Source organism: Haematobia irritans, chromosome 2, assembly GCF_050003625.1.
Source record: "Haematobia irritans isolate KBUSLIRL chromosome 2, ASM5000362v1, whole genome shotgun sequence".
Taxonomy (NCBI): domain Eukaryota; kingdom Metazoa; phylum Arthropoda; class Insecta; order Diptera; family Muscidae; genus Haematobia; species Haematobia irritans.
Genome location: NC_134398.1, coordinates 2,449,984 through 2,477,009, shown reverse-complemented (window position 1 = coordinate 2,477,009; position 27,026 = coordinate 2,449,984). Strand labels below are relative to the sequence as shown.

The window sequence follows — 27,026 nt, the reverse complement described above, 5'->3', positions numbered from 1 at the left end:
CGATTGGCCTAATCATTCTCTAATTAGTTTTTCAATTCATCGTTGAGCAGGCCCAAAATTATTCGTTGTATAGATCTGTGATTGTTTTATCCTTCGCCATACTAAAAAAAAGTGTGCTTGCATTCAAAGACCTTCCCTTAAAAATTTTGGTATTGATTCCGAGCCAACCTATGTAGCTACCTATGTAGTTTTGAATCTAGGATCAATAAATTAAAATTAAGACAGAGATTTCGTTCATATTCATAAAGCTATTCGCGTACAAATTTAAAAATCCAAATTATAACTGATACTTCAAAGTAAAAAATTTTTGCTTAATTCCAAGAAACCTTTAAACCAATGAGGCTAAATCCTCAAAATAAGTCTAGGCCTATATTAAATCGAAACATTTAATATTTCAGTTAATTTGAGGACGATCTCTTTAAATCAAAAATGTTTTTCTTTACAGTAAGGAATGTTTGCCTTAGTTCAAAGACATTCGACTTCAACGGAGGGGCGCAAATTTCTAGTATTTGTGTGGTAAATTTAATAAAAAAAATTATAAGCAAATATAATAAACTTTATTTTAATTAAAATTTCATTCATTTAAAGAAATTTGTCCTTAATATATTGTAAATTGCGCATCTTACAAATTGGATCACGACTTCGTCTTTCCGATCAATGGGGGCTATCTTCGTGTCCTACATGTCAAACAATGCACTGAAAGGGGATTTTTCAGTTCCGCTTGTTGCCCGGTATGAGTGACTGCGGTCGACAAATTCTTCATGACTAAAGTGTTGTATGGGATACAGGGTTGTCCGATCGTACCAAAATTGGTCCAAAAAATTATTAATTTTTAAATTTGGTCCGATGGTCGGTCCAACTAGAATTTGGTTGATTTTGGTCGATTTTCGTCAAATTGGTATTTTTTCAAAAATTTCTATTGAAAGAAAATTTTGAAAAATTTCTGTAGAAATCAAATTTTCACAGAATTTTCTAGAAATAAAATTTTGACAAAAATTTCTATAGAAATAAAATTTTAACAATATTTTCTATAGAAATAAATAATTTTGCCAAAAATTTGTACAGAAATAACTTTAAAAAATTACGAGATTTGTTCGGATTTTGGAAAAATTTTGGTCCAAAATAAAAATTCATTGTGGCATAGCTGATGGGATATGTAATACGTGATATTTTAACATAAAATGCGTATTATCTCAACGATCTCGTGTAGCTCAATATACGTCAGGTATAAGGGCAGCGCGTTATTTTTTGCACTATTCAGCCGATTATGGACTATTCAGTCCATTATGATACCACAGGAGATGAACCTCTCATTGATAATTATTTTATTTATTTATTTGTCAATCTTCTTTAAATTTACCATTTAGCGATCTTCAATATACAACAACATAGATACGCTTATAAAATATGTAGGCTAGGCTATGTTCAGTTAATTACAAATATTATGTGAAATTCAACAATATATTATTTGAAGATGATTTGAAAGGGAAATTTATGATTCGTCAATATATGAATATTCTGATTTTAGCCAATAATAATATATTATTAATAAAATAATAGGTTCATTAAGTAAAAAATCTTTTTATTGCTCCTATGAATCCGATGATATACACGTGCACCTTATTAAAGTTACAAAAACTTATCCACTTGATTAATTATTCGATTCTTTATTCCCAATGTAATTAGCTGGACTATGATTTATCACATGAGACATGAATATGGGTTCCTTTATCGACCATTGAACGCAGTCTAGTGATTTCAATCTCAAATACAAATAATAGATCTTAAATGCTTATTGTGTATGTGAACGTGTACCCAACAAACTTAATGTTCGCTAATGAAGGACCATTTAAATAAGCATGGCATGATAAGGTACCCAAAAAAAAAAAAAAAACAACAAAATTGAAGCAAAGTTTAGTTGCTTACAAACGTATAAGCTTTTTCAATAATGAATGACTGGAAATGAACTCAATAATTTGAACGATGAACAATTGAACAAGGACATTTTTTACTCTTGCTCTTTCTCCTTGGCTCTCTAATTGCACCAAACAAATATGAAACAAATCATTGAACAAACTTTTAGACAAGAGTCCTTGAAGTTAAATTAAAATACAATTCATTCCCTATCGTTGGTGGGGGGTAATATTCGTAACGCAATGATATTAGCCAGACATATGGTGGGAGTTGATATTCGATACCAATATTGTGATATGAGTTGCGTAGATATGAAAGTTTTAAGTGTTCATATAATTCTTGTAGTTAACTAAAATGAAATTCGTTAAAACTTTTATAATTTTACAGAAACTTATCATAAGTAAATGACTCGTTAAAAGTTCATTGGATTACTTTTACATTATCTGAAGAGATGTATGGAGGTATATTTTTCAATATATTGAAATATTTTTAGATTTTTTAGTTGGTATTGATTAAGTGATTTAAGCAAGAAAATAAGAATGAGTTTAGCTTGGGTAGAACCAATTATAAGATATGATAAACTTAAAGGTAGAATTACATACCATGCGTTCAATGCGTCTGATGATTGAAGAGTTGAAATTTCTCTTTGAAATCAAAAGCTTGAATAGTCTGCTGCAAACAGAAAAAAACCAACCCTTCCATCAACGCACGGATTGACGCATGGTGTGTAATTCAACCTTAACCCACCGAAGTGGTAATATTTTGAATATTTTAATTTTAATAAGATGATTTTGTAGTCAAATCTAACACAGAATGTTTACGCAAAGTCAATATGTTATATTCAGAAGAAAGGGGTATTTTATATTAAAATAAATTATAATTTTTTTAGATTAAATTATAATTATAATTACTGCACATTGAACATATAGGTTTTGGGATATAAACAAAAGACTCTTATGTCATCCCAATATTTATGATCCCAGGAACAAAATTTGGAAGTTCTTCCAAAGGCACAACTTTAAACACTGAAAAAAAGCATACTCGGTTCCAAAGATTTTGTCTTTACTTTAAAAAATTTGGTATTGATTTCGAGCCAAAGAAGCGGAGAATACAAGTACGGATATTTTTAAGACACAATTCTCTTTTAAATTTAGGTTTTGTGTACTTGCTTCTAGGAAGCAAATTTTAATTTTTCGCTTTCTCAGCTTTTTTTCTTCATATGCTATCGCAGTCCTTTAAAAACGAGTTAACGGCAACTTTATTTTCCAAATTAGGACTCGACATCCAGTAGAAATTATGCTATGTTTCAAGCAAAAAACTTCTTAAAAGAAAGTTGTGAAAAATATGTCCTTTATTTGAACGATTTTTTGCTTTATAGTCAAGATGCAAAAAGGCAACAACTTTAAAGACAATTTCATTAAATATAAATAATTTTTCTGAATTATTAAAGTCAAGTTGACCTTAGCCCAAACATTTTTTCTTTCATGTTATGATACGCATTTTTAAGTCAAATCACTTAATTATAAAGACATTACGACTTCATTGAAAAGTTTATCGACTTTTGGACAAGGAAAAAAAGTTTATATTAGAGAAATACGTCTTCTATGCTAAGAAAAATTTGCATTCTTATTTTAAAGACATGGAATCTTTGACCTCACGATAATATTTTTTCAGTGAACGCGCTTCCAGAAGATGCACTCCCAATGATGTTCTTTATTTTAACTACCTAGGAAGTTCTTTTAATACAATTTTTGATAACTTGGTTTTTTCATTCTTTTAATGGGTAATTTTAACTTTTTCCAAATAGGTTAAAACCAGAGTAAGAATTCATAAAATGGTACAAATCATTTAAATTTTTTCGAAAAACATGCTAAATCCAATCTGAAAAAATTGGGAATTTTTGAAAATATTTGAGGTGAAACATTTTCGACATTAAAAATAATAAAAAATTATAAAAATTATTTATTTGACAAAATATCACAGAATTTTTTAATTGACATCCAAAACATTGAATTCGGATCACACCTAAAGAAGTGATGCAAATTCAGTGCAACGGCTGTTGAAATGGAGGACTTCCGTCCTATGACAAGCCCATGTTAAATTCATGGCTTCTGCTTCAATCTTGCACCACATCCGGATCCAAAAATAACATTTTCGTTACTTTTTTGGTGACGCTTTTTTTTGCTGGGATGTTCACATTTTATTTCATATTAAGACCTTCCTCTTTATCCAGGCCTCGACAAAGTTTTCACACGGCCTAACTTTATATTGGAGATTAATAACAAAAAAAAGGAAAATATATTCAACTCTTATGTGTAATATACGAAAAACGGTGTAGAACAAAAACTAAATAAAGAAAAAGTCTCTTAGAGAGGTGTGATTTAGCAAACAATGGCAATGGCAAACTGGGTTAAAACTTGGCCATAAATGTTAGCCCAACTAACATACTCACATCTGTGTACATTGGGCTGTTTCTGTAATAAAATTGATGATACACACAGAGAAGGAATATGATCATCTCAAACATGTTTCAAGATCAACATTTTTTTTTTTTGGAAGGGGAACATGTAACATGTTTGTCGCAACAATGTTTTGTTCTCCAAAAATTATGCATATGATTTCGGTTACCATGTATATGTTTGCCGAGAAAACAAAATATTAGCAACAAAAATGTTGCATGTTCACCGTCCAAAAATAACATTTTGCTGTTGAAACATGTTTTTTGGGGGGTATCATATTCCTTCTCTGAGTGTAATCATATATAACTTTGTTAGTATCATTGGTGAAAATCAAGGCATGTGTATGTGAGATGATACTAACAATGCCAATATAATCGATCAATCCCAATATACAATCGCAACTTTAGTTCTCTACATAGATGTATGTATATATGTATACAGAAATATATTGGCCATGTCAGTATGAGCATTTGTAATTTTAAGCGAATGTGTTATGTTGTTGGTATTTGCATTTACACTCGACCACGTTCTTTTTAAAAGCCCCAGTATTTTAGGCTTAAAACGGAGAGAAATGTAAACGCACACAATTGTACACAAAACTGAGTGGAAGCAAATATGAATGAAATGGCAACATAAACAGCAACAATCTTAAACTTAAAGGAAATGAACATTTTCTTTACACGTTTCTTTTCAAGAATAACGAGAACAAAATTATTTTCTACAAAAAAAGGTCTGCATATATAGTCTGAAGTATATAAACGCGTTCAAACCAAACAAAACATTCACATACCCATTCGCTCACTCACTTACCCACACTCATGAATGAAACATAAATAAGCCTAAAATAAGAACAGGATTCCTAGTAGCGGTAATAAGGCCCAAAGAAGGAAACGAAAACGTATAATTTAAAACCAAAATATTTCCGTATGTTCTTGGTTTTTGCATTTCCTTTACCTTTTTTCGCAATTATTTTCAACAATTTAAGATTTATGTGTTTATTTGTAATCACTTTTCGTTTCAATCTTTAGCATGTGTTTGTATGAAATTTTCTATGTAGAAAAAAGTAAATGAATATGAAGTGATTGAGTGTATAAGGGTGTTACTGAAAGCAAATAATATTTAAGAAAATTTTAAGAAAAACGGTTATGTTAGGAAATATTTATTCGTTCTATTTATTTATTTAATTTATTTAAAAAACCAGCACAACAAGATTCAGACAGTGCTAGTTTAAAGTTCACAAAAAAATTCTGATTCTATCACGAAATTAATTGATCCAATTAACATTTTAATTGAATTGTCTTCAATCACGAAAATGATATTATCAATCACAGTTTTGATTGTGCATACAAAAATATTAGATTAAAAAATTAAATGATTTGATTTGAAAATTTTAGTTTTTTTTTAATTGATTTAATTAAATTTTATTGCAAAAATCAATTAATTTTTTAATTGATCAAATTAAAAATGTAATTAAAGTTGATTTCAAAAATTAACTAATTTTAATTATATCAATTATTAGTTTTTAAATACAAATTTAAAAATTTTCAATCACCTACTTGACGTAATATTTCTAGTTTAATTAAAAAGTTAATGGTATTTATTTTTTTTTATTTAATTGAAAAAGTTTTCAGCTTCAATTATCTTTTTAATTTGAAATATTTCGGTGCTATTTTTTCTGTGTTGTGATACATAATATATGTTTGTCACAAAATAATGAAAATAATCTTAAATTAAAAAAAAAAAACTACATAAAATATTAGTTTAAAAAAATATATATATTAGTACAAAAGAAGTATATACAGCAGTAAGTTCGGCCGGGCCGAATCTTAAGTACCCACCACCATAAACCAAATATTAGGGTTTCCTTTGAAATTTCAGGAGGGCTTGAGGACACTTCCCGAAGATAAATTTAAAGATTTCACCTATGAGGCCTATATCAGATTCTGGATTTATAAGAACCATTTTTGTTTGAGTTTAAGAGGAATCATTAACATCTCTTGTAAGTGTGCAAGAAAATTATAAAATAACGTCTTGATTTGAAATCTTAAATCTGTAGATTTTCACCCGAGAAATAAAATCTGGAAATTTTACATTGAGTTTCAAGCAATTTTCATGATCATTGCGCCTTCCATACCCTCAAGAAGTGAAGTCGGTATATATGGAGGCATTACCAAATGGACCGATAAAAACTTAATCCGATACACGTTTTTGTGAGCCTAAAATACCAGAATATTTACAATTTCAGGTAAATCGGATAAAAACTACGGTTTCTAGAAATCCAAGGAGTTAAATCGGGAGATCGTTTTTATGGGGGCTATACTAAAATATGGACCGATACTCATCGTTTTCGGCACACCTCTTTATGGCCCGAAAATACCTCTAGATTTCCAATTTCAGGCAAATTGGATGACAACTTCGGATTCTAGAAGCCCAAGAAGTAAAATCGGGATATAGGTCTATATGGGGGCTATACCAAAACATGGAACGATGCGGACCATTTTTGGCACACCTTTTGATGGTCCTCAAGTACCTCTAGATTTTCAATTTCAGGCAAATTGGATAAAAACTACGGTTTCTATAAGCCCAAGACCCCAAATCGGGAGGTCGGTTTATATGGGGACCATACCAAAACATGGACCGATGCTCACCATTTTTGGCACACCTCTTTACGGTTCTAAAGTACCTCTCGATTTCCAATTTCAGGTAAATTGGATGAAAACTGCGGTTTCTATAAGCCCAAGAAGTAAAATCGGGAGATCGGTCTATATGGAGGCTATACCAAAATAGGGACCGATACTCACAATTTTTGACACACGTATTTGTAGTCCTACAATACCTTTAGATTTCCAATTTCAAGTAAATTGAATAAAAACTGCTGTTTCTATAATCCCAAGAAATAAAATCGGGAGATCGGTCTATATGGGGGCTATACCAAAACATGGACCGATACTCACCATTTTTGGCACACCTCTTTATGGTCATAGAATACCTCTCGATTTCAAATTTCAGGCAAATTGGATAAAAACTACGAATTATTTAAGCCCAAGACCCCAAATCGGGAGGTCGGTGTATATGGGGACTATATCAAAACCTGGACCGATATAGGCCACCTTCGAACTTGACCTGCCTGCAGGCAAAAGACGAGTTTGTGCAAAATTTTAGCACGATTGCTTCATTATTGAAGACTGTAGCGTGATTACAGCAGACAGACGGACATCGTTATATCGTCTTAGAATTTCTCCCTGATCAAGAATATATATACTTTATATAGTCGGAAATCGATATTTCCATGTGTTACAAACGGAATGACAAACTTATTATACCCCCATCACCATTCTATGGTGGTGGGTATAAAAAAATTTAAAATATTAATAAATGTATAAAAAATAATACAAACCTTATTTTTTGTTTATTTAATGTGAATTTAAGAAATTATTTATTTTTTATTTTGAAAGTTTAGTGTTGCTAATTGTAAATTCGATGACAGCAAGTTCCACAGATTGTTACTGAATATAAAACTGGATACAGAATTACTATTTCCTTAGAGCTGATTCACCTAGCTGGACGTAGGAATGGTTTGAGGCCTCAAGCCCTTCCTACACAGAAAAAAATATCCCCAAAATTATACCAATTAAAAAGATGATTGAAGTTTAAAATGTTTTTAATTAATAAATTAGTTGATACAATTAACCTTTTAATCAAGATAGAAACATTGAATTAATTCAATTATTGAAAATTTTTATATTATTATTAAAAAAATTATTTGATGTAATTAACTTTTTAATCGAACTCGGAAGACTATGCTCGTTGATAAAGTGATGGAATTCTTCTTTTTTAATTTTTAATTAATAATTTATTTGCAACAATCAAGTTTTTAATCAAACTAGAAACACAAAGTTAGAAAGAAATTGCAACTGTTACGTTTTTAATTAAAAGATTAATTGAGTTTTGCAATCAATACCAAGTAAATTTTTAATTGAATCAAATAAACAATTACAAGGGAAACAATTTTTGAATCAAGTATTTTTTATGCCCAATTAAAACTGTGATTAATGCTATCATTTTGTGATTGAAGATATTTCAGTTAAAAAAATTAATTGGATCAATTAATTTCGTGATTGAATTTACAAAAAAAATGTGTATACTACTTCCTTTGGAGCTTGTTTGTTTAGTTCGGGTTGCGGGGAAATGATAATAAATGGATTAATGCAGCTATATTCTGCTGGATAGAAAAATCTTCGGTCCACTTCAATTTTCCCCAAATATATTGTACATATTCACATATACATACATACAAGGATCTTGATTTTTTCATATGTGTGAAGTTACAAGTTATATTATTAAATATTAACATTTGGCTTATGTTTTCTTATTATGACAACTTTTGCCCTTTGTTTGCAGGCCTTCTTCCCGCTTGGTCTGTCCAATCATCATAGCATTGCCGTCTACCTCCTTTACTTCATGGCATGTTTTCATTTCCGCCGGCAATGGCATATGACAGCTGTGTTTCCTTTGAACGACGATTTCTGTTCCGCTCAGTGTCTACATTTCACAAAAGTATTTTCACACATTTACACTGCCTATTATCCTTGTTGAACGTTTGCTGGTTGGACTTTATACAAAAAGACACAGTAGGGCCTATGCTATATGTACTGTGCGTGTATTAGAGAACTTCCCACTAACCGAAGAATGGTTCCTTAACAAAAAGTTGCGTTAATTGTTTGGGCTGAATTCTTGAATTGTTTGCAGTTGTGGAGTTTGTTAACTTGATTGTGGGTTGGGATGAATTATAGGACTAAAATCATTGCTCATTCACTCACTTACTAACACATACACATATACACACACCCACATACTCGCATATATAAAAAAAAAAAAAAAAACATCAGCATAGTCATAGTCAGACACTGTATCCGCCATGCATGATGGATGAATGGAAGCATGAATGAATTATGAAAATAATGGTTGTTTAATGAACTTTGATGTTGCTGAATGTTTGCAAAGTTTAATGAAGAAATTGAAAGTTTTTCACCAGGAGTAAATTTGATATTTCTGTAAATTAGTAAGTGAATTAACACCAAATATGTGCCTTCAAATGTGGTATAAACAGAAGTTCAAAGTCTATAATATATGTGTATATGAAACTGAGAAGCAAGTTTATGTTGGCTCCGTATGATTTCTGGCTACTCCAAAAATACCACCCCGGGGAAAGCGTTTGTTATGTTTGTAGGAGAAAACATTGTCATAAAGGTATTTTTTCAAGAGGGGATTTGCTTGAAGTGAATGCAATTGATTTAGAAAAATGAATAAAGATTTTTCCAAACTACTTATTCTGTTTAATAGACCTCGTAGTGTTTGTCAGATACTCTATAGGATCAGAATCAGAGAATGAAGTCGACCCATTTTTGCCGGCGGTGGCTGAAACTAAAATTTTTCCTCCTGCGGCTAGACGGCTAAGCCGATATAAATTTGTCTATTCGGCGGCAGATAATTATACCCTGCTCCACACTGTGGAACAGGGTATTATAAGTTAGTGCATATGTTTGCAACACCCAGAAGGAGACGAAATAGACACATGGTGTCTTTGGCAAAAAGGCTCAGGGTGGGCTCTTGAGTCGATATAGCGATGTCCGTCTGTCCGTCTGTCCGTGAACACATTTTTGTAATCAAAGTCTAGGTTGCAGTTTTATTCCAATCGACTTCAAATTTGGCACAAGTATGTGTTTTGGCTCAGAATAGATCCCTATTGATTTTGAAAGAAATCGGTTCAGATTTAGATATAGCTCCCATATATATATTTCGCCCGATATTGACTTATATGGCCCCAGAAGCCAGAGTTTTAACCTAATTTGCTTAAAATTTTGCACAAGAAGAACAATTAGTACTGTAGTCAAGTGCGCCAAGATTTATTGAAATCGGTTCAGATTTAGATATAGCTCCCATATATCTTTCGCCCGATATGGACTAATACGGTCCCAGAAGCCAGAGTTTTACCCCAATTTGGTTGAAATTTTGCACAGGGAGTAGAATTAGCATTATTGCTATGCGTGTCAAATTTGGGTGAAATCGATTCAGATTTAGATATAGCTCCCATATATATGTTTTTCTGATTTCGACAAAAATGGTCAAAATACCAACATTTTCCTTGTAAAATCGCCACTGCTTAGTCGAAAAGTTGTAAAAATGACTCTAATTTTACTAAACTTCTAATGCATATATATCGAGCGATAAATCATAAATAAACTTTTTCGAAGTTTCCTTAATATTGCTTCAGATTTAAACGTTTACCATATTTTTTTACTAAAATTGTGTTCCACCCTAGTGCATTAGCCGACTTAAATTTTGAGTCTATAGATTTTGTAGAAGTCTATCAAATTCTGTTCAGATCGAGTGCTATTTAAATGTATGTATTTGGGACAAACCTTTATATATAGCCCCCAACATATTTGACGGATGTGATATGGTATCGAAAATTTAGATCTACAAAGTGGTGCAGGGTATAATATAGTCGGCCCCGCCCTACTTTAGACTTTCCTTACTTGTTTTTTACTAACATTGTGTTCCACCCTAGTGCATTAGCCGACTTAAATTTTGAGTCTATAGATTTTGTAGAAGTCTATCAAATTCTGTCCAGATCGAGTGATATTTAAATGTATGTATTTGGGACAAACCTTTATATAGCCCCCAACACATTTGACGGATGTGATATGGTATCGAAAATTTAGATCTACAAAGTGGTGAGGGGTATAATATAGTCGGACCCGCCCGACTTTAGACTTTCCTTACTTGTTTTATCTCGCTTTTTTCATATATTTTAATATTCATATTTTTATCAAATGAGTTAAAAACAGATTAAAAATTAATAAAATTGTGCAAATTATTTAAATTTTGCCGAAAAAAATGCTAAATCCTTTCTAGAAAAATTGCAAATTTTTGAAAATATTTGGTGTCAATCGTTCCAGACCAGCGTTATAATATATTAAAAATGATAAAAAATTTTAAAAAATAACTTATTCGTCAAAATATCACAAAATTTCTTTATTCACATCCAAATCACTGGATTCGCATCACACCTTAAGAAGTGATGTAAATTCAGTGTTCAGGCTGTTGAAATGGTGGACATCCGTCCTATGACAAGCCCATGTTAAAATCATCGCTTCTGCGCCAATTTTGCACCACTTTCGGATCCAAAAAGAACATTTTCACTACTTTTTTGGCGATGCTTTTTTTTGTTGGGTATTAATACAATGTACTGATTTATATCAATATTTTTGATTAATAGAGGACTAAATTTGTGTCGAGATGAGCCGACATATTCGGCGACGGCGTTGACTGGGAAAAAGTGGTCGGCGGTGGCTGAAATCGGCGGCTCGACTCGGCAGCTGCATTCTTTCATCAGGGTATATATATACCAGAAATATTGGTACATACCACTGCCCTTACTATCCGTTCGGCCGTTAGTCTCTTCCTGTATTTGCAGTTCGCAAATTGGACTTCCTTTAAAAACCTTCATGAAGTTATGTATAGAATATTTTTTTTTTTTTTTAATTTATACTACTGAATTTGGATAGAATCTGATAAAATATAAATATTGCTTTGAATAAATGTGAACACAATACCTTCTATATTTAAACCCGATAAAGTAAAACAGTTTATTTATCTGCTCCAAAATTTAGCGAACTGAAATTTTAAATTCTAGATTTTTGATCCTAGTTTGTGAGTTCATGGACTTTTTAATAATTCACAAGTTGACGAATTTCTCATACCTAAAAGTTATTCCCTTAAAATTTTGCTTCAAATAACCATCGAAGCACACGTCCGTTTTTTCTTTCTTTTGAAAAGCTTACAAAATATATGTTTTTTTAATTTCCAAAGCTTGCAAACCCAATCTCGTTATTACTGACCTCAAACAATATTGCAAACATATCTTCAAATTTAACGAAAAAAAAAAAAAATAATAATAATAATAATGGCAAACAATAAGGTGTTATAAATGAAATTGCTCACTTCCTTCTTTTGAATATTAAATAATATCATGTCTGGGCAATTTGTCCAAGTTTGCAGGCGCCCTTGTATTCAACTTAAGTTCAAATGTAACCACTAATAAAAATATATTGACTTTTGTTCGAAACGATTTACAAGGTGCCTAGAATACCGCCAACATATGACTCAATTATGGGCAATTATTTATAATGGTAGTATGTAGGTTCTGCCCTTCTCTCCACGCCCCTCCACCCATAACTCATATTCTACATGCCTAGTTAAAATATGGGGAAATGGCCAAATAGCCTCTGTTGGTTCTTTGCAAAGACCAATTTTATAGCAATTTGTAGCATACCGGGTGGGCATATTATGAATACAAAATTTATTACCGCTGAATATACCAAGAGCTGGTCTTCTTCTCTGGGTGGCCTCTATTATTTATCATATCCATAAAAAGCACCTGTTGTTGTTAACCATTTTTAAATTGGCTTTCGTTTACAACAATATCAACAGCAACAACAACAACAACGTAGCATAGCAATAATAACAAGAAACCATAAATATGCAACAAAAAATCAAGAAACTGTAGCAATAGCACAACAAAAATCCCATAAATTAAAAAGATAATGACACAAATATGGCAACGCCATTGGTAGCCAAAAACGGAAAACAATATCCAACAGTGAGGGCCATAATGAAAAAGACAAACCCAAAACAAAACAAAAAAGAATGGAAAACCACATTTTACAAACCTACTGACATAATTAAAATCTTTCCTAGAAAATCTAAAAATGAAAAGACATAAATTAAGCAAAACAAGCTGATAAGGATTTAGAAACAGTCAATAGACACAATTTGTTGAAACAGAATGCCCGATGAAGCATTCGAATAAAATTAATCAAAATCGAATCAAATTTCATTAAATAGGCCTTAGGGTTAGCAAAGCAGTGAGAGGATGAAAGACAATAACGAGGATGGCTTCCATGTTTTCTACCAATCTAGTATTTCAAAAGACTGAGAAATAACCGCTTGCTGTCTAAGAGGGTAGGCGTGCTACAATGCACAGTACTTTGACATCATTCATAAAAGATATTTTTATAGTCAATATTAAATTAGGTATTGACAATTTAATTAAATTTAAAATTAAATTGGGTTTTATATAAACAAAAAAAAAAAAATAAAATAAAATAAATAAATATGCATATAATAAGAGGGAAAATCTGGGTCCTTTGATCTTAACTGTACACAAAAAAATATATATAAAGCCTATGAAAAAAGTTTCATATTGGAGATGTTTGACATGAAAATAAATAAATTATTTATATTTAATATTGTCGCAGTGACCTAAGTAAATAAACAAAATACTTGATCATATTTGGAATTAAAAGAGTCATCTTTTCTGCTTTCAGAGTTTTTTAGTTAAATGCAAAGAACAATAATAAATCTTTAGCCTATAAGAAAGGTCAAACAGAGGCTATATTGGAACATTATTTCTTGGAAATGTTGAGTGCGACTGCACCACAAATGGTTCAATTTTGGCATACTCTTTCCAACATTTCGCCCAATATCTCACAAATGAGTGCTTGTCTGTATAGACATTAGCTTTAACATAGCCTCACAAAACAGTCTAATGACGATAAAACTCACGGTCTAGGTGGCCAAATTAGTCCGGTCCCGAACGCCAAATAAAAATATTCACCGAACCCGCCTTTCAATATATCCATAGTTACGCGTACTGTGTGGGATGTGGCACTGTTTAGCAAGCCAAGCTCTTGCATTTTGGTCAATCAATGTTGTAGATCATCTCACGTCAGCGCTTACCATTCACAGTTACGTTACCATTCATTTGATGCCTTTGACTTTTTCTGGATGCATTGGTAGCTCTACTTATTTATGTACCCATTGACCAAAAAATGAGCTTTCTCTCTGAACACAAAACGTGCGATTACACTTTTTTTTTTTATACATTTCGACTGTCAAATGCACCGTGGCATGAACGCGAGCCATTTAGTACTTTTTCATCACAGTTACTCTATATAGAGTTGTTCTGCCCTAAATGTGAAAATTTCTCAGATATCAACTCAATTCCAAAAATTGTAAATAGCTGGCATTGAAGGAAAAAAGATATACCAAAATGAGAATATTTTAGTTTTTATGACAGGATAACAACATTCTTCAGAGGAATATTGTCTATACCACATTCGTACTATTTAGCAAAAATGCTTAGAGCCGGCCTATGAGTACAGTTGCCACAGTTGCACAGTGGTCGATCGCATCAAAGTTAGAAGTTTGTCAAAAAGTGTGGCAACACGCTTTCCTTGGAGTAAAATCGAGAGATCGGTCTATATGTGGGCTATACCAACACATGGGCTGATTCACCTCATTTTCGTTACACCTATTTGTGATCTTAAATACCTCTGTATGTGAAGATTAAGGCAAATCGGATAGAAAATACGGGTTCTAGAAGCCCAAGAAGTAAAATCGGGATATCGGTCTATAAGGTGGCTATATAAACACATGGACCGATAGGCACAATTTTTCGTCACTCCTATTTGTGGTCGTAAAATACCTCTATATTTCCAATTTCAGGGAAATCGGATAGAAACTATGGTTTCTAAAAGCCTAAGAAGCATAAGCGTAGGAAGGCCTCTGGGGAGGGGGCTTAGACCCCCCAGAACAATTTTTGCCACCCCCCCCCAGAATTTGAAAACCTCTTTACGATTTTACATTTTTATAAGAATTAAACAAGTATATACAACCGCACAAAGTTTCGCTAAAGACTTTCATGCACAATCGAATTGTGGTAGCAGTTGTTTGAAGTCTGATATTTATGAAATCAAGCTGTGGTATAGTAATTGATATTGAAACTATTCTTTCATAAATTAATGTCTTAATAATGCTCCAAAAAAGCGTCGCCAAAAAAGAAGTGAAAATGTTCTTTTTGGGTCCGGAAGTGGTGCAAAATTGGCGGAGAAGCGATGAATGTAATATGAACTTGTCATAGAACGAATGTCCACCGTTCCAACAGCCGTTGCAATGAATTTGCATCACTTCTTGCAGTGTGATCCGAATTCAGTGTTTGAATGTGAATTAAAAAATTTTGTGACATTTTCCCAAATAAATAATTTTTATATTTTTTATGATTTTTAATGCATTCTAACGCTTGGTTAAAACGTTTTCTCTCGAATATTTTCAAAAATTATCGATTTTTCAATGGATTTAGCATTTTTGTGGCAAAATTTAAATAATTTGTACCATTTTATTTATTATTACAAATTTTTTGGACCAATTTGAAAAAAGAAAACAAAAATGTACGCATTAAAATATGAAAAAAATGAAGTAAAAAACTTCCTGTGTAGTTAAAATAATTAACTTCTTTGTGAGGACATTTTCGGAAGTTGTGCCTTTAGAAAAGTGTGGAACTACTTTTGCTGCTTTATTATAAATTAATTGTCGAGTTATTTTGATGCCTATCTTTTATTTATTTTTATGAAATAAAACATTAATTGAACCTATAAGTTCAGTCTATAAATGTTTAACTAGGAGGGCTATAGCCCCCCCCTAGGAAAATTGTCTAGCTACGCTAATGCTAAGAAGTAAAATTGGGAGATCGGTCTATATGGGGACTTTACCAAAACATGGACCGATACACACCATCTTCAGCACACGTACTTTTGATCCTAAAATACCTTTAGACTGCAATTTTCAGCCAAATCGGATAGAAAGTACAGTTTCTAGAAGCCCAAGAAGTAAAATCGGGAGATCGGCCTATATAGGGGGCTATAGCAAAACGTCATCAATCAATTCCATTTTATCATTAATAGTACTGACATAATTATAAAGCTGTGGCCGAAGTTTCACAATGACACCTATACTGGAAGTATTATTGGCTGCCAACTCCATACAGCACCAACCACTGTGAGTTTGAAAGTTTGTTAAAATTTTTGAAGTTTGGTAGATTTTGCAAAACATTTCTATCCAACTAAGAGGTACTTCACAAATTTCCTCAAGAAATAAAATTTTGACAAAATTTCATATAGACTTAAAATTTAGATAAAATTTTCTATAGAAATAAAATTTTAGGTCAAAATTTAACTTCGGTTTACTTGAAAATTTTCACAGAGAGTGTAATTAACATTTCAACGATGTGTGCCTAATTTGGTCAAAATAGGCTCACATTAAGACAAAACCGCCATATATATATATATATATATATATATATATATATATATATATATATATATATATATATATATATATATATATATATATATATATATATATATATATATATATATATATATATATATATATATATATATATATATATATATATATATATATATATATATATATATATATATATATATATATATATATATATATATATATATATATATATATATATATCCGTATTCCCACATTTTCCTTGTTATCGTTGAATCGTTACTGCTAAGTCGAAAACTTTATCGACCGATAAATCATAAAATATATTTTGGGAAATTGTATAAAAATGGCGTAAGATTTAAATATTTCCTTTATTTTTTTAGCTGATTTAAATTTTAGATTGTAGAAAATAAAAAAAAAAAAAAAACAAGTATATACTGCCGTAAGTTCGGCCAGGCCGAAGCTTATGTACCCTCCACCATGGACAGAACACATTGCGTAGAAACTTCTTCTATACACTGCCATCCACAATGAAATTACTTAAGTTGCGGTAACGCTTGCCGATGGCAAAGTATCTTAAAACCTCATAACACCGTCTTCTAAATTGTATGTAAGTCCATACGTGGTCTATATTAAATAAAAAAAGATCGATTAAATACGTATATAATTCAGTTTGACAAAATTTTCTACAGAAATGAAATTTTTACAAAATTTTCTGTAGAAATAAAATTTTGACAAAATTTTCTATAGAAATAAAATTTTAACAACATTTTCTATAGAAATAAAATTTTGGTAGATTATTTTTGGCTCGAGTGGCAACCATGATTATGAACCGATATGGACCAATTTTTGTGTGATTGGAGATCGGCTATATATAATTATAGACCGATATGGACCAATTTTTGCATGGATGTTAGAGACCATATACTAACTCCACGTTCCAAATTTGACCCGGATCGGATGAATATTGCACTGAAAAAACAGTGAACCCACCAGGAAGAAATTTTTTTTTTAATTTAGAAAATGTTGAATATATTTACAAATTTTTAACTAAATAGTATTACAAGTGCTGACATCGCTCCGATATCACAAAAATAAGTAAATATTTTTCGACAAATTATAGAAATTTTATTAGACATAAATAATTTTTTTCACTTTTTAAAGAAAATTTTGTAGTTTGAAGGAAAAAATTGGAGTTCAAAATTGCAAGAATGTCTTTAGTGACGAACGAAGTTCATGATGGACATTTTTGTAGTCAAATTTACAAATTTGAAGAAATAATGAACTATTTTATGACAAATACGAATTTAGTAAATCTCTATCCTTAACTTGTGTATAATTTTTTCCTGTCTTTTAGTTCATTAAACTAAAGTACGCAAAAAATTATTAGAGTAAATGAAACTTTTACCAAATATAATAAGTTCATGAACTAAAATATAGTAAAATTGGCTTTAGTGAAATAGTTAGTTCACTTTTTTTTGAGTGTGCTCCTCCAACAGGCTCCGGAAGTCAAATCTGGAGAACGGTTTGTATGGGGACTATATATAATTATGGACCGATATGGACCAATTCTGGCACGGTTATTAGAGACCATGTACTAACACCATGTTCCAAATTTTGACCGGATTGGATGAAATTTGCTTCTCTTAGAGACTTTGCAAGCCAAATCTGGGGATCGGTTTATATGGAGGCTATATATAATTATGGACCGATGCGGACCAATTTTTGCATAGTTGTTAGAGACCATATACCAACACCATGTACCAAATTTCAGCAAGATCGGATAAAATTTGCTTCAATGTGAGGCTCCACAAGTCAAATCTGGGGATCGGTTTATATGGAGGCTATATATAATTATGGACCGACGTGGACTAATTTTTGCATGGTTGTTATAGACCAAATACCAGCACCATGTACCAAGTTTTTGTTGTTGTTGTTATAGACCAAATACCAACACCATGTACAAAATTTCAGCCGGATCGGATGAAATTTGCTTCTCTTAGAGGCCTCGCAAGCCAAATTTGGGGGTCCGTTTATATGGGGGCTATACGTAAAAGTGGACCGATATGGCCCATTTGCAACACCATCCGACCTACATCAATAACAACTACTTGTGCCAAGTTTCAAGTTGATAGCTTGTTTCGTTCGAAAGTTAACGAGATTTCAACAGACGGACGGACGGACATGCTTAGATCGACTCAGAATTTCACCACGACCCAGAATATTTATACTTTATGGGGTCTTAGAACAATATTTCGATGTGTTACAAACGGAATGACAAAGTTAATATACCGGCCATCCTATGGTGAAGGGTATAAAAACAAATTTTCTAAATCGGTCTAGATTTAAACCAGTGTTTCCTACAAAGTTAATAGCGAAAATATCACCATTCAAAGGAGGAGATCAATCTACACATTTACTTTACAATGTTGCAATAGACAGTCTTCACCTTATTGAACAAATTACAAATCACAATAATAGTAAATCGACGAAGAGTAATGTCTTTAGAGGCTTTGGTCCAGCTGTGGACCCAGCTCGAAAAAGACGCGTATTATCTTGTGATTTCAATTTAAATCACAGTGTTTTAATTTCATGATATCTATAGTGGCATACTTCCACAGCATTTGAGGAAAGCACTTAAAACAATTAAGGCTTTCAAATAATGTTTTCCATTCTTGTAGATATCTTGTTAAGTAAGTTGTTTTAGATTTATTTAAATAAATCCTCTTATACATACATACAATTGAACTTAATTTGTATATCCGTTTAACATAGACGGAAACAAAAATCACCTCCTGACCCATTGAGGTTGTACTATCCTCCTCATTAATACGATTTACAATTTACCCCACATACATTTGAAACAGATTATGTTCCAGGCACTGTGACACATCAGTCAAAAACAATAAATCCCCAAAAGCTATAAAATAATAATCTACAGATTTTAGGGAATCAAAATTCATCAGAAGCTTCCTTCCTTCCTTCCACCATTGAGCAAACTCATGACAATGTTACTTCTATCTATGAATGAATGCTATCCACGTTGCGATGTGTTCAATTGAGATGTGATTTGTTCTTGTTGGTTGAATGTTTTCCACGTTTCCCCACTCATTTAGTAAGTAAGTGTGTTCTCTTCCCCGTTTGATGTAGTGGGATAGTGGGAGGGGGAGAGTAGTAATTGAAATATTGATATTGCCTTTTCTTCTTGGATTTTTGATGGTTCGCTAATGTGCGTGTCAGTTGTATTTGTTCTTTTTTTTTGTGGCAATAGCTTTTGTAGCCATTTGCTATTCGCTCTTCATAGACTCATTCTAATGATGTTGCAAACACTCAGAAAAAATGTGAATAGATTTTAGTAATCAAATGTAGAGAATTTTTAAAATTAAATATAGATGGATTTTAAATTTAAATTTTACGAAATTTTATTAAATGTAATTCTTTTATGAGATTCAAATTACATGGGATTTTTCAACATCATATTTTATATAAATAGAAATATGAAGTTTATGAAGTTATGTTTTTTTTGTTTTTTTTTCTAAACGAAATGTTTATTTTTAGCAAAAATATATTCAAACATTGTTTTATTTTTTCACTATGTCATGGAGATTATGAAAGCAATGTATTTCACATCATTCTCAGTGGGGAATTTGTAATATCGTTTTCATGACATTCCATGGACATAACTGTGCATGGTGGTGGGGTGGTGCCCGGGGTTATCTCTGGTCTTTGGCTGCTTGTCATAAATGGTTATCAGTTGTCTTTACTGACTTTTCGCCAAGCTCAAAGATTTATTGTTTTCCAAAGGAGTACTTTTCCTTGTCGATGTCCTCATAGTCAAAGCGATATTGTTCGTTTCATTGACGTTTTCGACGTTATCGTTTATATTGGTTTCTCTTGATTTTGTTGTTTTAGTCTCTGGTCTCTAGCATTATTGCCAAAGTCTCAATGGCAAAGGGATGGAAGAGTTTTTTTCTTTAACCCCGGGCAAAAGCTATTTGAAAGCCACCTCTCGTCATCATTTATTTTTGTGATAATCTGTTTTACAAGTCATGGTTGCTTATTTAAGCGAATTTTTATTGTTTCCGTTTTTTGGTCTTTTTTGTTTTTTGTGAGTTAGCGTTATTTGAAGAACTCTGATGGATTTAAATCACCTCCTATCCGCCAAATCTATCTTTTCCATTTCCTTTGCCTTTCGCTTAGCATTTAAATGGCTAGCTTTTGGGCCACTATTATGGTAAGCGGTTTTATTAAATTTAAATTTGTTGTTCCGCAGAACTTTGACAGAGAACGGAAAAAATCGAGGGTAAAAGAATGAAAATCAAAAGTTTGTTGGAAAAACAACGTAAAAAGATTTTCTTCAATTAATGGGCATTATGGTTGGTTTATTCCTTAAATCTATGCGATTTAGAGATGAAATGCAAAAATTTAATTATGTTAAAGAAACAAAAACTGTCATTGGAGTAAAAGAGATTGGTTTTAATAAAACTTGTTAGATCTTCAACAGATTTAACTAGAAGAAGTAGTGAATAGAGATTATAGGCTTTGACTTGATGTCAATTGAATTTGACGTGCTCTAAACAGGACAAATTAATTGATGGTCAAATATCAAAATTGTGATATGAACTGGACACTTCATACAGTGAAGAATGCAATTCAAACAGCAAGACTACGATTTTTATTTCTACTAGCTAGGTTTCTATCCTTCTAGTGGCTTAACTCTGTACTTCACATAATGAACATTTCTCCCGCATTTAGAAAACGGAGTTTTTGACTTGTATTCCGAAAACTGGGTCTTCGATCTGCTGTTTAAAGAACAAGGCTTCTTACTGATTACCAAACGCTGCCACATAAGTATGCAGTTCAAGTACAGATAGTACAGAGTCTGCTGATCAAACTGGAATTTTAGTTTTCAATTTAAATAACGGGACTTTAGTTTTCATCGGAGGCTTTGAATTGCCATTTAAATGCGATCCTCAGTTTAACTTATCAGATGTTGCGGATTTTACCTGTAGTTAAAAATGAGAGTTAGTCATTGAGCTAAATTTAAAAAAAAGTAACGAATAATCTTAGTGAGCCTTAAAAAACGGGCTATCTCTATACCTAATCTAACGTAACCTAGTACTATAGCTAAAGCTGCTAGTGGACCCCAGACAACAACTCGTTCCTGGCGTTTAAGATATCACCACCTATGTGTATCCACTATCACATCACAAAGTTTTCTGAAAGTGAAATATGAGTTTCTATAATCTTGGTGATTTCTAGGTTATTTATACTCAAAATTGAAGAATATGACGGGTACACGTCGTAGAATAACGAAATTTTTGAGGTTTTGTGGATAGGTCATCCACTTTGTTCTCAGGGAACAATGATTCATATTCTACCAAAAAAATGTCGGTCGTACAATTTTTATACCCTCCACCATAGGATGGTGGGTATATTAACTTTGTCATTCCGTTTGTAACACATCGAAATACTGATCTAAGACCCCATAAAGTATATATATTCTGGGTGGTGGTGCAATTCTGAGTCGATCTGAGCATGTCCGTCCGTCTGTTGAAATCACGCTAACTTCCGAACGAAATAAGCTATCGACTTGAAACTTGGCACAAGTAGTTGTTATTGATGTAGGTCGGATGGTATTGCAAATGGGCCATATAGGTCCATAATTATATATAGCCCCCATATAAACCGATCCCCCGATTTGGCTTGCGGAGCGTCTAAGAGAAGCAATTTTCATCCGATCCGGCTGAAATTTGGTACATGATGTTAGTATGATGGTCTCTAATGACCATGCAAAAATTGGTCTATATCGGTCCCTAATTATATATAGCCCCCATATAAACCGATCGCCAGATTTGACCTCCGGAGCCTCTTGGAAGACCAGAATTCATCTGATTCAATTGAAATTTGGTACGTGATGTTAATATATGTCCTCAAACACCCATGCAAAAATTGGTCGATATCGGTCCATAATTATATATAGGCCCCATATAAACCGATCCCCAGATTTGACCTCCGGAGCACCATGGAAGAGCAAAATTCTTCCCATTCGGTTGAAATTTTTGATGTTAGTATATGGTATCCAACAACCAGTCAGGAATTGGTTCATATCAGTCCATAATTATATATAGCTCCCATATAAACCGATCGCCTGATTTGACCTCCGGTGCCTTTTGGAGAAGCAAAATTCATCCGATCTGGTTGAAATTTGGTGCGTGGTGGTAGTATATGATATTTAACAACCATGCCAAAAGTGGTCCATATCAGTCCATTATCAATTATGGCCCCCACATAAACCGATCCCGAGATTTGGTTTTGGAGCCTCTTGGAGGAGCAAATTTCATCCGAGTGAGTTGAAATTTGTGGATGACAGTTTTTAGAAGTTTCTACGCAATCCGAACTTACAGCCGTATATACTTGTTTTTTCTGATTCAATCACGAAATTAATTGATCCAATTAAGTTTTTAATTGAAATGTCTTCAATCACAGAAATGATAGTATAAATTAAAAAAAAAAATAATTGATTCAACTAAAAAATTAGTTGATACTATAAATTTTTGTGATTGATTTTTCTTTCAATTAAAAAATTTGTTGAATCAATTAAATTTTTATTGAATATTTTTAAGATTCAATGCAAAAACTGTGCAATTCTATTGATGAAGAATCCCTTCCTTAGTAGCATGTGAACCCTATACACCGAAAAAAATTCACGAAAAAGTTTCTAATTAAAGTCTTATAATTAGAAAAATTTTCGTGTATTTTTTCTGTGTATAGGGTTCACATGCTACTAAGGAAGGGATTATTCATCAATAGAATTGGACAGTTTCTGCAGATGTAAATCATGTTCTACATCAGTGAGGGATTCGCATGCCACTAACGGGAAGGGCTTCGACTTAGAAAAGAATAGAATTTGGCAGGTTTCTTTAATATAAGACCATAGGTTTTAACTATGGCAAAATGATCACCGAGTATTCTTCCGATGAGGATCATTTTATCTAGTCTGATACGGCAAACGTAAACTGGATGGAATTTCTCTTTATTTGTACTCCCAAGAGTATGGTGAGTATCCTTTTAATGGACTGTTCACCCCGTTAAATTGGCCATGGATACAATTTGGCATTCAAAAGGGCTGATCCACATCTAGAAAAAGGTAACAGTCAAAGGGTTATAGTATGAAGATGAATTCAATGTCTCACATTTTCGACCACTCACGATTCAATGGTTTGAATTGGACTGCAAATTGAATTAGGCCTGACATCGTATTCCACTGATTTGGTCCAGTTCGACTTCCTTTTTACATTTGCAAACTAAATAAATTATAAAATTTTGGTATAAATATCAGTCGAATTAAGTCTAAACGTTGGTCTGTTTTTCATATTTAAATTTTTAATTAACAGCCTGTTTCTGTATGTCGATCGAACTCTATCGATCAACTGAAATGCCCAGAAACAGCTGATTTTTGGTTGTAAATTCAGCTGTTTGTTTCCATTTCAGTCGATCGACAGAGCTCGATCGACATACAGAAACAGGCTGTAATTTATTGGGTTAAAAAAGCGATGCCATCTACATAAATTTTTTCATGCAAATAACTTAGAATAGTTTAATAAGTTACAAACTTGTTTTTTATATGTATGATATGAGACTCGTTAGGTTCTTTTCAATAGTGGGTGTAAAATTTTTGTTGTTTTCCAAAATTTTCCCGATGAAGTCTTTCAATGAAAAGCCGAAATATTGAATAAAAATAAATTAAAAACGCAGACCTCGAGCTCGTTTTTATCAATAATTCATTAATTGGATATAATTTAAATATAATAAATTTGACCTTGGCTTCTTAACAATAACTTACATCGTAATCATTTTCCCATAAAACTATTATTAAAATTTTCTCTTTCGATTTTTTTACAGCTCCTTCTTCAATAACAACAAAAATATTACAATAACCAGGTTCTAATTTGGGCCGTGAACAATGAGTGTTGGCCCATGAAATCAAATTTCGGCTCAATAACAATAAAAGTAAATTAATTTGAACACTTGGTGTATGTCGTGGCCAGAAGAAGATATCACCTGTGCAGACACATGAAAATATTAAATACAATGGAGGTGTTTCTATTAGCCAATCACATGATGTAAGTACAGTCAATAACCAAACAAAAAAATCGTAGACACCTAATGAGAATAATTAAAGGACATTCCTAGTCGATTTGTATAACCAGACAAATTGAATAGCTTCAATGCCACCAAATAATAATAATATTATCTACTTAAGATAATTACATGTTTACAAAGTGATGGGTCGTCTTACAATTAAGTTGTAATAAAAATATTTTCTATTTTTTTTTTTGCTTTGGGGAAATCAAACATACCCCCAATGTAGTTTCTATACAATAGCCCCATTAAATAAGGGGAGATGGGAATTATAGTGTCAGAAACACTCTGACCTATGGTCAGTGTTTGGGGCAAGAGGATAGAAATAATTCACTCATTAAACTTCTGAAGCATGTTGGGAGAACAATAACACATGTCAGTGTTTTCAAACTTTTTTCATTTTGTTTTTTGGTCCAATTTTGTCCATGTATGACGTTAGGTTTCCAAACAAACATTTCATGAGTATAAGAAATTATAAAAACAATATTCCCAATAGACGTTAGAATGCTACTTAAGAGAAAGAAACAGAAAATATACAAGGATTTAAAACGGCAAGGGTTGTTACATCAACTACCATAGAAACATAACTGTTTTCTGTTTTTTTTTTCTAAGAATTTTTGTTTGTTATTTTTGCCCAAGACTTATTTTTTTTTTTGTTTTTTTTTTTCTATATTACAAGATTTTCAACACTAATTGTAGGCCCTAATTTAAGACATGCTACAACACCAGACAACCCTCATTCCTTTGCATTCATTGAAAAGTGCATTTTTAAGTTATAGGCAAAATAAGGCCAAAACAAAGTAAGAAAAAAAACTGTGAATGTAAAACATGATAATTATTTCAAAAACTCGTTAAGCACTTTGACATGCAATTATTGTGGTGAAAGAAAACGGCAAATTAAATTTAATGCATTGGCATTATACTGACTGCCACCTAAAAGTATGCAACATATTTCAAAATGTCCAGGTGTAAGGCAAAGTACAAATATGAAATAAAATAAAACACCCCTATGCCATAGTCGTTGCACAAGAATGCCATTAAGAATGCTATGTTGCAATGGCCAAGAGAGCAGAAATATGCCATATTGTTAACAAAACGTATTAGGTTTAAGAAAAATTACCTCAATTTTGCCATAAACTTTTTCTAAGAACGATTTGAATGGCATTTTTACTCTGTGAATATTTCAAATGCAATGAAATTTATGAGATGTTTTAGGGTTTTTGTGGTGTAATACAATCAACAAACTGCAGATGAAGGGAAACAAATGTTGAAGGAAATTCCAAAAAAAAAAAAATAGTTGAAGGTTCAGGACAAATATTGGTCCACATATCAAAGTAGACAAAAACAGAAATGTAAACCAAAATTGAGTATTGCGTTTTTGTAGTCATTTAGGCATAACTGTTGACATTTCTTCTCTTTTTGGTAACGAATTAAAAACCATCTGCAAGCATAAAAGCAATTTTTATTTTCAAAGAAAACAAAGCCACATCAATTGAGAAAGTAATTATTCACAATAGTAAGAAGTCAAAAGGAAATGCCACATGAAATATCAAAGCTTGCAGTAAAATTTATAAATCGAAGTATTGCAATTTTATCAATCAAAGATTTTATACCCCAAGACATGGTCATCATAAGCTTCTATAATTGAAATAGGTGTAATGGCTTTCACAGTGCTATATTGCTCAGAGAGATTTGTATTCATTTTAACCACCCAGCTAAACAAATTTGAAGTTCTTCCTAAGTTATTAATTTTAATGTACATCCAAAGATGCTCTTCTATCGATGGACATAATTATCACTTCAGAAGAAGTGCTCTTGAGGTGATATAAAAACATCAATTGCAGTTTTACGCATATGCTGAATTAAATTATATTTATTTTACACAAAAAAAAACATTATTTTCTGATTCAATCACAAAATTAATTGATCCAATTAATTTTTTAATTGAAATGTCTTCAAGGACAGAAATGATACTATAAATTAAAAAATTAATTAAAAGTCAATTAAAAAATTATTAAAAAAAAAATAATAATAATAATAATAATTGATACTATTAATTTTTGTGATTGATTTTTGTTTCAATTAAAAAATTTGTTGTATCATTTAAATTTTTAATAGAATATTTTTAAAACTCAATTAAAATTTTAATTGGAAAAATATTCGTGAAATTTGTACTGTACTGTATCCCAGTAAAAAAAGCGTCACAAAAAAAAAAATAGAGAACATTTTCGTTTTCGATCGGATATAGTGCAAAATTGGCGCAGAAACGACGAATTTAACATGGACAGATGCCCACCATTTCAACGGGACAGATGCTCACCATTTCACTACCCGTTGCACTGAATTTTCCTCACTTTT

General features: G+C 31.9%; 1 protein-coding gene across 1 annotated transcript in view; it reads left to right on the top strand.

Annotated features, from left to right (window-relative positions):
• The window catches only part of LOC142223212 (uncharacterized), a 284,670-nt gene that overhangs the window by 11,184 nt on the left and 246,460 nt on the right, over window positions 1-27,026 (top strand). Inside the window, exon 2 of the mRNA XM_075293064.1 lies at window positions 24,429-24,649. Coding sequence (XP_075149179.1) covers window positions 24,600-24,649 — 50 coding nt within the window. The 5' untranslated portion in view covers window positions 24,429-24,599. The remainder of the gene's footprint in view (window positions 1-24,428; window positions 24,650-27,026) is intronic.